We start from the raw sequence: 14037 nt of genomic DNA, 5'->3' as shown, positions 1-14037 counted from the left end.
TTTGGCCCATGTTAAAAGAAATCAATAACGTGGTGGCAGCCATAGACATTCGACTTACTGGGGCTTTGAAAATGAGCTCCCAACCATCAAACGCAATGTCCAAAGGTTCCCACTCCACATTCACGGTGGTCTCACGAATAGACTTGAATCTTAAACCATCTGGCGTGGGTAGATCTGCAGGGCAGGAGGGATTAATTTTAGAAAGCTGGAACTTCACATAAAATAGATCATTTCTATTAGACCAATTATAGGTTGAGAGCAGAACTAGCTTCAAGCAATAGTCTTTAATTTTAATGTGGTTTAAGTAGGCATAGATGTTGCAAAATGGCCTGTTTTGAGGTTGGTAAAGTGGCTCATTGGAGCAAAATTGATAAGACTACCAATTTGGAACAAGCTATTCATTCAGCAAAAATCAACATTTTAGGAAGCATTGCAGGAATACATGTTCAATTTACTTTAAAGGCTAAGAATAAGGACATGATTTCTATTTCTCTTTCATGTAAGTTATTAGTATATGCAATGTTAGGGAATTTGCCCGAAAGGTAAGGCACATGTTAAAATGTAACTCTTAAATATTTAATCTGAGAGTGGCTTTACTCAAACAACCAGACTTGAAAATCATTCACTTGAAATATTTGCTGCTGATTGCTATCGTCTTACATTGATTTTGATATCAATCTAATGAATAATTCCAGTATGAATTGTTTCTATATTACAGTTTTGATTCACTTTTATTCTTGCCGAGATCACATAAAAAAATAATTCACAGGGTATATCCATCACAAGAGATCAATGCAAAAAGATTAATACCATGATGTACAAATACAGCCTGCAGCTGGTGGCAGCAACAGTAAAATGTAGACCCAAGGTTACAGAAAGAACTTAGAATGCCTGAAGTGGAAAAGTTGAAGCCATTCTCATATTCTCAAGGTCGCATGTGCAACCTTTTGTGCAATTTTTCACCAGTCTTCCAAACAAGAATTTCCTATAACCTTCAGCTAATTTAACTTTAAAAATGAGAAATATTTCATTTTCTTGAACCTGTGCTTCATGACATCAGTGAGCCGCATTCACTACCAATGTCCCTGATTAAGGGTCAACACTACCTGCTGATGAATGATGGGTCATAATGAAACAGAACTAACTGGAAAATATGTAATCTTTATGGTTTCTGCATTTCTGTTCAGTTTTCTGGCAATTAATTTTTTATGACAGAAAAGGCTGATTGACCTGTAGTTGAAAGAAGATGCTTTTACAATCACCTTAGTGAGCTTTCTTTCGATCTATTACCAATCTAATTGGAATTTCGGATCAGGCTCATTCACACACATCAAAATGAAACACTACTAATTGGGCAATACATTTAAAAGCACAGAAGATGAAAACCATACACCGGAAAGGTCAGAATAAATGTGTATGAGACCTGAACTCCCAATGAGTTCTCTGAGGCAAATATATAATTGCTATTTGATTACTAATGCAACTTAAAACCTTTTAAAAAATGACCTGTTATTTTACAAAATAACACAGTCCTTTGATAGTGAATGGCTGCAAAAAGACAATGCTTGACTATTTTTCATTCTAAGCAAACATCACTGTGAGTGAAGCTGCATTATTGATGCTCTATGTCTACTGTCACTGTTTTGGATGCTAAATTGGAAGTGGCAACAAAAAAGTAATTGTGAAGTCATCCAGATTATGTAGTTTAGATACTTTAATGCACAACTTTTCAATTTAGTTCTTTGCAGCTAGACCAGTGAAGTAATTCCTATTTCTTGTTTATCATTGAATTGGAATCAATGCAACACATTTCAGGTGTGACAGTTTGTCGATTTTTTTTTTGCTGGAAGTTCCACCTGTAGCATATTGCTTCATTCCATTAACATTTGTTGACAAGTTAATATCCAGTAATTCATCAAAATGTTAACCTGTTGCATCAAACAAACTGATCACAATTGGAGGTATTACAGAATAGAAATTGTCAGCAATGGGCAAACAGCTAATGGACTCTTACCATCCCTCTACTTTAATGGTGGTGTTAGTAATTTTAACGTAAAATGAATGGGTTAATGCTTCCATTAAAGTGGAAGAGATAGAAATTTGACATAAGCAGATTGGTGCCTTCATCACCAATGATAGTTTCCTGCTCATTTTCCCAGGTGTTAGGGGTAAGTCTTCTTGTTGCTATTGACAACAGTAACTTCTTTTCTATCTATAGTTGAATGATCTATAATTTTGCTTCAAGTCTCCAAACAAAAACACCTAAAAGCTTGATTTTTGACAGGTGGATAGCTAAGCGTGGATTGATTTATGCTTCTTTATAACAGATAAATATTATACCATAGTTTTAAATATGCATATTCCCAATATCAGGCCATGTTCCTTCTGAAGCTCAAATGCTGAAGCCACTTTTTAATTGAAAATAATTGTGCTTGTCAAATATATTATTTTTTCAGGGACTTTTATTGCCTCATTACTTTTGACCCTGGGATGTAAATTTGCTTTTTCCCAATTAACAACTAGCACTGTTCTCATGTTAATAGAAGCTTATTAAAGTGCCTTTTGCACCAACATTATTAACAAATGACAGATGGATAAGTTTGCTGTTCACAGGCTCAAATATGCAAATTAACATTCTTACAGAGACTGGCGATACTCACGTGTTGCTATCCTGGCACTGACAGGAATGCTTTTCTGGTTGTTAAGGATAGCATAAACGTTGATTAAATATTCAACCCCCGGCTCTAGTCCTTGGATAGTGGATGACATTTGGTCTCCGGGTACTCTTATTTCCATTTGTAGACCACCAGGAGTAGTTGGGGCATAGGTGATAAGGTATTCGTTTACTCGGACTTCATTATACCACTCTAGGTCCACAGTTTTAGGATTCACCTCAGTCACCTTTAGGTTTTTAGGGGGTGAAACTGCAGGAAGAAACAAAATATGTGGTAAAGTTTTGAACACAAAAAGTACTGAAGTAAATAAAGTATAACACTGGTTACAATCCTGTCTTCAAGCAAAATTTCTAAACTGAGAAATTTGGGCAAAGGCCCAGTGCCCCTAATGGAATGCAATACCACTGTTGAAAAGACTAGAAATTAGACATTATAAGGATGAGGCAAGGGTACGTAAAGGAAGAGGGAGGGAGTAAAAAAGAGCCAACAGTATAATATGAAATGAGTGGTAAAAACCAACATAGCACAGTGTATTGTAACCCTCTATAGTATAGTATCTTGTTATATGTTTGTTTTAGTAAATATGTCCAAGTTTAAATAAATTTGATTATTTATCTACAAGTAATTACAACTTGTATTTGTATAGCACTTCTATAGGTACTTCACAGAAGCATTATAAAACAAAATATGGTATCAAGCCACATAAGAAAATATTAGGACAAATGATCAAAAGTTTGTTCACAGGCACACGTCTTAAGGAATAACTTAAAGGAAGGAAGCAATGTAAAGAGGCAGAGAGGTTTGGGAAGGAATTCTAGAGCTTAGGGCCCAGACAGCTGAAGGCATGGTGAACAATGGTGGAGTTATTAAAATTAGGGGTGTTTAAGTGGCCAGAATTAGAGGAGCACAGATATCTTCAAGGGTTATGGAATTGGAGGAAAATATAGAAGGGTGAGACCTCGGATGGATTTGACAACAGGGATACAAATTTTATAATTGAGGTATTGCTTAACTGGGAGCTTGTGTAGATCAGTGAGCACCAAGATGATGGTTGAAGATGATTTGGTGCAAGGTCGGACACAGACAGCAGAGTTTTAGATGATCTCAGGTTTAAAGAGGATAGAATGTAGGAGACTGGTCAGAAGTGTGTGGAATAGTCAGGTCAGGCCCAGCATGTGATATTGTCCACATTCCAGATTAACAAGAAAGAAAGACAGACTTGTATTTATATAGCTCCTTCCATAACCTTAGGTCGCCCCCAAAGTGTTTTACTGTCAATGAAGTAAGTACTCTTTGAAATGTAATCACCCCAGAAGACGGAGTGGAAATCCTATGGAAATTCCAGTGTGCAGTGTTAATCCAGGCTAAATAATTTAAGAATACAGTTCTGAGTCATGAGAAGTATGGCCACTCAAGGATGATTGGGCGAGTCTCTGGGAAATCCTTACCATCACAGTTAACTAATACATGAGAGGCAAGGAGGACAGTCATATCAATTTTTGCTTTCTTTCCAGTTACTTTTGTTAGATCATTTATTTCCATCTGGGAAGAAACCCATATTCTGTGATTTAATATACCAGATTATACTTCTGCAAACTGCTGGTAGAACCCACCTCCAGTGCCTTATATAGAGAGTGGATCCAGAAGTGTCAAGTCAGAGTAAGGTGTCTATCAACAAAGTCAATGAATAGCATTTTCTTCTAAAGGTGTGGTCAGCAACAAATTTAAAATATTACACTATCACCACAAAGTTTGTTGCTGACTTTCTTTTGACATTGTTGGTATATTACTTCCTGCTTATTTTCAGGAGGATTATTGATAGGCCTTTCCCACATTTATTTTTTGATCAATAAAATTACACTTGTCTTTTCTCATAACTATCTGGATCCTCTGTGAGCAGGTTTCACTGCATAGTATATTCAAATGTTACAGTGCCATATACTGGACATGTTTTTTATTTTAATTAATTGAAGATAATTTTAAAATAAGCATGGATTTCAAATGGGTTAAATACATTATTTAAGGGTATGTTACTTAAGTTGTTTACAAGTAGGTCTCTCCATTAAAATGAAATTAGCTCCTGTTTTTTTTAGGACAACATGCTCTTAACATATACATTCAAACAAATATTGTAACTTTGTGTTGATTATCAGTGAGGCCTTCAGCGTATTGTTATAAAATCATAGAATCACAACACAGACACAGCTTTTCAACCCATCTTGGCTGAACAGGACCTTTTCGGTGCTATCCAATTAGTCTCACATCCCTGCTCTTTCGCCTATGGCTCTGCAAATTTTTCCTTTCAAGTATATGTCCAATTCTGTTTTGAATACCACAATTAAATCTGCTTCCACCATCCTTTCATGCAGTGCATTCCAGATCATAGCAACACGTTCCGTATAGTTTTGATGCTAATGTATGGAAAAGGTTCAAAGAAGAATGACAAAGGTCACATTTTCTGCCCCTGATTGTGAAGTGACTCTCAGAAGATGAGAATGAACAAGACTGGAGAAGCTGGTGACATAATCCATAAAAGGTGTGGACATTATCGATTTGAGCAAATTTTTGTTTTAACTCTGTGTGAATGTAGAACTGGCTGGAGGGAGTTGGGCCGATGGGATGGTGGAGATGAAGGGTGTTTGCAAAGATGCAAAAATAGCATGAAGACCAATAAGGAATTCAATGTTCACACAGTGGCGAATATACAGAAAAGATTCTAGGCAAAATCTATGTTGATTAATTCCTTTGAAAATAATCAAATAGAAATCTGGTTAAGACAAGGATTGAGGGTTATAGCAATAAAGACTCTGACGTGCTTTGGAAATCAGTTGATTAAAATTGGGAATCGAAATAAGAGGTTGGGAGCATGTATTGCTGAACTACTTTGAGATTAGGGAGTGTTTAATTTCCCTCAAGAGGTGAAACACTTAGGGTATGGTTCATGGTACAGTAGATTGTAACTGATCTGTCAGGCTGATGGCCAGATTCCAAGTTTTAATTCCCCACATTCTGAGAGTAATATTTCAAATATGATCGATAACATTCCAGAGAATATAACTGTTGCCTTTAGATTGCTTTACCAATTCGAAAAAGACGTATCTAAGACTCACCAGATTGTTCCAAATGCAGGCCATAATACTTCATTTTTCTTAAACCAGGGGTTTATTTCATAGTTTTGGTTGGCATTAGAGGCTGGATTTTCACTGAGTTGGGATGACTTGGAAGCCTTTTAGAAATGGCGGTCAGGACCTGATTCCAAGATTCCTGACCCCATTCCTGGGGTCTCTGATTTTCAGATGTGCCTTTTAAGGGTGCGGGATCCTGTGCCTCTGATCTGCTGACTCCATTGCGGAGATAGGCATGTGCTGGTTTTCATGGAGTTGGGCCAGCTTTTCAAAGAATCATGGTTCAAGGCAACTCCCCCACAATGAAAATCAGATTCTTGCAGGCACTTTATCCCAAGGCGGGGTGGTTGGGGGGTGGGGGTGGGGGGGGGGTGGAAATCAAGCCAGGTATTTTCCTGGCTCCCGCTAGCTACTTTGAGGATGAAAATCCAGCCCTAGAACTCTCCTTGACTATGAGGAAACTCATTAGAACTAGTCATAGATGGAACATTCCATCTTAGGGAAGAATGTGGAGAAAAAACAATCTATAAAGCGTATTTACTGAACTGATAGAGAACAGCAGTCATGGGTAAAGAGGAATAAGGCTACAAAAGGAGAAAAAGGTACAAAAGGGAATAAATAGTTTAAAAACAACTTCAGACCATGAACTTTGCCCTCCATTTTGAATTTTTTTTTCCTGCAATTGTATCTTGTTCTTATGCTTTGCTTTCAGACAGTGCTGATCCTTTTTCTGTTATTAACACATTCTGCTATTTTACTTTCAGACAGTGCTGACCTTTGTTCTGCTATTAACACCTACTTTGAACCAATACTTTAGCCTTTAATACTATCATTACCACTCCCTTTGTCTTGTGTTCCATGTCATCTTTGTTATTTAATCTCCCCTGCCTTCTCCCTATCCCTGACCTTCTATTTTGCTCCACCTGCCCCCACCCTCCTTTCTCAACAACATAAAGCCCATCACATTTCTACCTCTTTCCAGTTCTGCAGAAGAGTCATTTGGAAACGCTGACTCTGTTTCTCTCTCTCTACAGATGCTGCCAGACCTGCTGAGTTTTTCCAGCATTTTCTGTTTTTATTTCAGATTTCCAGCATCCGTAGAATTTTGCTTTTGTTACGATAAATATTTTTGACCAAAAAGAATGGAGAATCAATGCGTCATGTTGGAGGAATGGAAGAAATGATAATTATCCTATTTATTTATTTATTTAAAATCAGGAAGCTCTGGACATACCAGACAAGGAGACTGCAGAAAATAAACATTGCTACTACTTTGTCAGTTGTTGACTATCTCAGCAAATTAATTGGGGTGGACAATAAACGATTAAGGTCTTGTTTCATTCCATTGTGTATAACTTGTAGTTATGAACTACAGAGTTTTTGGCATGGTCTATCAAGCATATGGAAAAAATCTCTTGGATTCACACGGAAGTGTTTTTTTTCAAATTTCAAAACCAGACAGTGAGCAGATCAATTGCTTACCTAAGTGTTTTTCACCACAGGATCATTTATTTAAAGATATATACACCAGTACTTCCTACATACTTCCTTTTATGCATTTTAAGCACTAAAATATCTAAAAGCAAGCTGTAACAAAATAGATTGGGAATGAATAAAGATCTTACAGTTTAATTTCAGATTTTAAAAATTACATTATGAAACCAAAGCAAAATCAAATTGTTAGAAAGACATGTAAAATATAATTCATATCCCTTTTGTATTGTAAATAATACACAGCTAGATACAGTTGAATGCATTGAGTTACTGCCCAACATTCCTGTTAGGAGATACTATTATGAATTTCTGCAATGCAATAAAAGCTAATAAAGAAGATAGATCTTGAATGAAATAGATACTTGTCTACGGCAAACCAAGTGGAAACAAAAACTGGTATCACTTACCCTCAGAGCAGTCTTCTTTTATGTAGCCTTCATCACAAACACATCGACCATCAATGCATTGCCCACGATTGTTGCAGTTATTGGGACAGGCCAAATCTGCACAATCTAGGCCACTGTAATTTGGGTCACAGATACATTGACCATTGACACAGCGGCCACGGTTATTGCAGTTGTTAGGACAGGCCAGTTCATTGCAGTCCTCGCCAGTAAAATCATCATCACAGACACATTGACCATTGACACAGCGGCCACGGTTATTACAGTTGTTTGGGCAGGCCAGCTGACCACAGTCTTCCCCCGTGAAACCTTCTTCACAGATGCATTGGCCATTGACACATTGTCCACGGTCAGAGCAATCATTAGGGCAAATCAGCTCACTGCAGTCTTCTCCTGAATAGCTCTCCTCACAGATACACTGACCACTGACACAGCTGCCTCGGTTGTTGCAGTTGTTTGGGCAAGCTAATTCACCACAGTCATCTCCGGTGAAGCCAAAGTCACAGATACACCGTCCGTTGACGCAGCTACCCACATTATTGCAATTGCTCGGACAAAGGAGCTCACTGCAGTCTTCCCCTGTGAAGCCTTCATCACAGATACAACGTCCATCGTCACAGTGCCCATGATTATTACAATTGTTTGGACAGGCCAATTCACCACAGCTTTCTCCAGTGAAGCCTTCATTACAGATGCACACTCCATCGACACAGACTCCACGATTGTTGCAATTGTCCAGGCAAGCCCATTCACTACAGTCTTCACCTGTGTAGCCTTCATTGCAGACACACTGCCCATTGACACAGAGGCCATTGTTACTGCAGTTGTTCACACAGACAAGTTCTCCGCAATCTTCACCAGTGAAACCTTCATCGCAGTAACATACCCCTTCAACACAACGCCCACGGTCATAGCAGTCATTGGGGCAAATAATTTCTGAACAGTCCTGATCTGTGAAACCTTCATCACAGATACACTCTCCATCCACGCAGCGGCCACGATTATAACAGTTGTTAAGACAGGCCAGATCCGTACAGTCTTCTCCAGTTAAACCTTCATCACAGACACAAAGTCCATTAATACAAATACCTTGGCCACTGCAGTTGTTGGGACAGAGCTTTATCCTGCAGTCTTCACCTGTATGACTTTCATCACAGACACAAACTCCATTGATACAGGTTCCATATTCACCACAGTCAAATTGACACAACTCCTGACCACAGTCTTCTCCTGTGTAACCACTAAAGCATTGGCAGACTCCATTTATACACCTGCCTTGATCACTGCAGTCGTTAGGGCAGGATACTTCAATGCTACAGTCTTCACCGGTGAAACCTTCTTCACACAAGCACTTGCCATTAATGCAGGTACCTCTTTCATTGCAGTTTTCTGGGCAGTCAGGTTCTGTGCAATTTGCTCCTTTCCAGCCTGGGTTACATAAACAGCCACAGGTATCTGTGCTGTAGTTTCCATGTGCACCACAAAAAGGTTTTACGTCAACACGACCTATGCAAAAAATGTTAGTGTACAGTAAGACATGATTTGTAGAGAGTAGGCAACTAAGACTGAACCGCTTTAAAGACATTAATTGCTTGGACATCACAGTTATATGTGCTGTCAAATGCCAAAGATATTGTAATAATTTACTCAACAACATGAAGTTAAGTATATACCTTCTGGTAACACAAGTTGTGTATAAATTATATATATAAAAAAAAGTCTATATATTTTATATATATATATATATATAGATATGACAGTTCTCAGTTTACATTGGTGATGTATGCACCCACAATTATTTAACTATTGCATATAGCTGCTACTTCCATACCTATTCCTTGCTGTGCACCATTTCCACAGCAAACTCCATTAGCGCACTGATCGCGTAATAATGATACGTGACCTTCCAGCACCTCCAACCTGTTGAGCAAGTCACGGATATCTGGACCTGCTGCACAGCCGCAGGCCTGACGTGGGATATTGATTCGATGAGTGAAGACAATTTGATTTTCACCATCAACAGTGTGCTCTATGTGTTGGTCACTAGAGTCAGCTTTGGGTCTCACAATACCATCAGGAGACTCCAAGTCCACTGAACAGAGAGAACCAAGAGGAACATTGATGTTGTAGACATGGTTGAAGTTGATAGGTTGTGTTCCAACTGGTAAAGTGATATTTTCTTCTTTTGGCTGTAAAATGTCTCTCTTCTGCCTAATAACTTTCTTGATAAGTCCCTCATGGGTTTGTTCCACCAGAATAGCTGTCACAAAACAAACTAAAATGTGCCACTTAAGCCCCATTTTGGTGGTTTTTGATCTTCCTATTTAGTGCAGTCAATTTTCTTTACCGATGTTCAACAGAGCAATAAAACGTGAAAGCCTTGGGTTCCTTTTCAGCTTAATTTATCTGTAAGAAATCAAGAAGAAAAATGTGAAAGGGCCCCATTTCTCTTCACAAACTGACATGACATTTCATAAACCTTCATGCATTTGGAGCAAAAATTAACGATTGCATTTGCAAACATGTTAAAGCAACTAAATTAAGCAACTAAATCAAAAATATTGCCATCTATATGCTGACTTTGTTATGCAATGGCTATTCATTAATTACTGATGATTAAACCACTCTAATCTCAAGCTTGCGGTTTTACAGTCTCAAATACATTGCAAATACTGAAGTCACAGGTGTGATTGAAATGCATTAACATGTCACAGCAAGGTACATCTAAGGTAAGTAATGTGACAACCACTGAGAAATTGCTCTTTCCAGTCAACCCCGATCTGGTTTGTGTGATGGATGGGTTACAAATTGTGTAACGTTTGACTTAGCTTTTACTACTTAATTGGCTACCAAACATTTGTCAGTTCAGATGAAGAGCAAAGGCTTATCTAAAATAGTCAGGTTGGCATTGAGCAGATGGGAATTTTAAATCAGAGAGGGTGTATGTTCCTCTTCAACACACAAGCAATGGATCTTCCGTGCCGCAGCACTGTCACTAACGCTGATCATGGCCAATTTCTCAGGATGGGGAAAAGGAAATTGGTGCAGTACTTGTCACAGGCTAAGATCAGCAACAGTGAAAATCTGAAATTAAAAAAATTATTTCTTCTTTCAACCATCTTTGCAAATCAATCAATAACAGATTATTATTTCTATGAAAAATTTCTATGTTTTTCGCATAACAGGAGCATCAATGAATTACAATGATATGTACAAATTTTATTTGATGCCAGTTATAAAAGTGCAGTGTAGCTAGGAACCAAACTGAGTGCACATTGAGTTAAAGCAAGTGTGTGCACCAGCTTGAAGACAGCCTCATATCATTGTGGCTTCACATCAGCTGACATATAACTATGACCATATTATTGCAGGGAACCTTTCAACCTTCTGTTCTGAAGCAGCGAGTGTTAGGGAGGGAGTAATCTTATTAGCTCTTCACTAACAGTTAAGGGGTATTGAGCATTGGTGGGAAGTCCTTTCCATTTGACGCTAACAGAAGTATGAGTTCAGAGTTAGAGTTTCACCTGTTTGTGGAGTGATGCTGCTGTGAAGTGGTAGTCTCACACCTCGAGTTTCACACCGCACACTACAAAATGCTAAGCAAATCTCTTAGACAGCTGGGTGCTTTGCAGACATGAATTTTAATGTTTAGAAAGAGAGATGTAGAGATTTCTCTGACCCTGTTCTCTAATCAATTGGACCTGAAGTTTTTTGGGAGATTATAACTCTACATACGTTAGTAATCAGAAAAGTGGAGAGTTCCCTCCCGAAGAGAAAACTTAGGGATATATTTTGCCAGTCCCATGGAGGCTGGTTAGGAGGTGGGACTGGGAGAAAAGGTGGAAAAGTGTGTGTCATGACAGCTACACAATGTGTTCCCACTTCCAAGCAATATTTCCAGAGGCAGAGATTAACTGCCTGGCAGCATTGGGTAGCCAATTAGGCCCATAACTGAACCAAATGGGGGGGGTGGAGAGATGTCGACACTGCTGGGATCTTCCTGACAGAGACGGGAGCCGGCTGAGGCCAGAGCTGATCACTTAACTTGAGGAGGCCTCCTGGTGGTGGGCAGGGGACCAACAATGCCTCCTTTCCATCAACTGAGTATGTGATAACCATAGGGATGACAGCAGGTCATCCAATGGAGGGGTTTCCCCTCTAGGCTGATGACCTGATAGTTGTGGCCATGGGGTTTTTAAAAAAACTTTTAAACTTGACAATCCTGAAGAGAGTGCCTCCATTTTGAGCTACCCCCATGGTCTCCCATCTCTCCCAGTTGGGTTGATGGCCAGAGATCGCTGTGAGCCCTCCCATTAGGCCTCCAACATGATTGATCTACACTCCATCCTTAATTGGACAGGGCTATCGGAGGTGGCTTCTTAAGTGGCCTTCTCTGGAAGGATTGAGAGCAATACCCCACCACAGCCACTTCCGGGTCACCAACCCAGATTTGAGGCCAACATTGGGATCACCAGCCAACCAGTAAAAATCCAACCCTTAGAGTTCAACACATACAGGAGCCATCAGATGCAGATAGGGTCCTGCCTTAGAACCTGAATGGCTTTAATTTCTAATTGGACTCATTCCCGTATGAATCGAAGAGGCTGTAAAGTAGGTACCAATATCAGATTGCTCCCTGCAATATAGAAAAGGTTTTGGAATGTTCATCAGGGCGCTTTACAAAACGTTGGCCTGGAATTTGCATGTAAATCCTCTGATTTTTTTTTTCTGGTGCAGTTCAATCAGTATTGGTGTAACTGGCATATAAAACCATAGAATCTTAGGTCCATATTGCATACAGTTCAACCTGAGTTTGTTGCGATCTTATACAGTGGTTTTAAAAACATCATGTTGAGGCGGGCCCAGTCCACTAAAGTTCCAGTAATTGTGTTTACTTATGGGCTTTCATGGAGGCTTCAAAATTTAAGCAGGATCTTTACGGTGCAAGGACACTAATAGGTACATTTTTGAAAGTTTTGAATTACTTCTTTAATTTACTAAGGTACTGACCTCTGTAGCCCAATTTAACCAGAAAATAGTTTTATATATTTTTGAAAAGTCTTTTACATTAATTTGAAATTAGGTTTTCATAGGTCCTGGATTTCACTGTGATTTAAAATGCTTATGCTTTTCTGATAAACCCATTTTTAGCTGAATTAATCTAACTTTACCAAGTTATCACTCCTGAATATATCAAGGAATATTTTTAATGCAATTTTTAAAGAAAACCTTGCATTTAAAAGGCTGTCCAATTGTGTTGGACCATGACAGATTTTGTTTGGCAAAATGCAAATGATTCTGGGTGGAAACATGGGGGAATAAAACACTTTACAAAACTGGCATGATTTTGGGTGCAAGTGACACTGGAATCTCTGATCTGCCTGAAGTGGAAACTCTGCCCCATTGTGCCCAAGTTATTGATCTGTTTCATTGCCATGGCCACTTTCAACTGACGGCTGGTTTTCCTGATCTGCAAGGCATCTTGTAAGTTTTAGTTCATTGAGTATATGCAAAGCCTTTTTATCCTCACTGCCTAGTTAGCAGGCGCTTAATACAACAATTGTCTGAAACTATGAGCAACAGTGATCTGTCCCACTTTGAAGGTTTCAGTGGGGAGAACTTAGCAGGGAAATCCTAGCTGCAAATAAAGTGATTAGATCGCCTTGATACAACGAGAAAAGTCAAGTTGAACAATTTTATTCTAAAAACATTTGAACTTTGAAAAAGTTCCAATTGCAGCATGTTTCATTTTCACACGGTATAACTATTAACGTACAGTAAATGAGTCTGGGAATGTCTCACTGTCTGCAAACTTGGCAGCAGGCGGCTGAGTTTTACATACAGGCAATGGACAAAAGAATTTTAATTCAAAACAGAATTGCTTCCCAATATTACCCAATGTCTAATATTGTAGTTTAGGTGATGCAAGAGCGAAGGAAAATCAATTCTTTAAGCCATAAAGCTAATTCCATGCACTGAAAAATGCTTGAATTTAAATACAAAGAATTGCTTCAATTGCACGAATGCTTTGTTCTTGACTTGAATTACAGTGGCCCATTGCGGATTCTAACCTGAAGCCTATCTACAGGAATGAAATGGGTTATCTGAAGGCTTCCCCAAATTTCATTCTCCTCAGCTACAGTGACAGCTAATGATACAAAGTCAGGCTCAAACTCTACTTCAGGAGTTAAATGGCCACTGTGCACTTTCCCACAGAGGCCAGAAAATGGATATTTTAAATGATCCAAACACATGCACCGTCCCTAACCTTTTGGCAGCAGCATGTGGGAGGGATGGCCGCATTAGTTCAACCTGGGGTAAACAGTCATGTTGTTAAAA

At 38.9% G+C, this 14037-nt stretch overlaps 1 protein-coding gene across 4 annotated transcripts in view; it reads right to left on the bottom strand.

Moving 5' to 3' along the window:
• tnc (tenascin C) overlaps positions 1 to 10006 on the bottom strand; it is a 108793-nt gene extending 98787 nt beyond the window's left edge. For all 4 annotated transcript variants that reach the window (XM_041194096.1, XM_041194097.1, XM_041194098.1 and 1 more), the window contains exons 1-4: positions 9530 to 10006; positions 7702 to 9204; positions 2661 to 2924; positions 59 to 174 (exon numbers count right to left, since the gene is read on the bottom strand). In XM_041194096.1, the coding sequence (XP_041050030.1) occupies positions 59 to 174; positions 2661 to 2924; positions 7702 to 9204; positions 9530 to 9998 (2352 nt within the window). In that variant the 5' untranslated portion in view covers positions 9999 to 10006. The remainder of the gene's footprint in view (positions 1 to 58; positions 175 to 2660; positions 2925 to 7701; positions 9205 to 9529) is intronic.
• Between the last annotated feature and the right edge of the window lie 4031 nt (positions 10007 to 14037).

The sequence above is a fragment of the Carcharodon carcharias genome, chromosome 8, assembly GCF_017639515.1.
Source record: "Carcharodon carcharias isolate sCarCar2 chromosome 8, sCarCar2.pri, whole genome shotgun sequence".
Taxonomy (NCBI): Eukaryota; Metazoa; Chordata; class Chondrichthyes; order Lamniformes; family Lamnidae; genus Carcharodon; species Carcharodon carcharias.
Note: the sequence above shows the minus strand (reverse complement) of the source record. Positions and strands in the feature narration are given on the sequence as shown.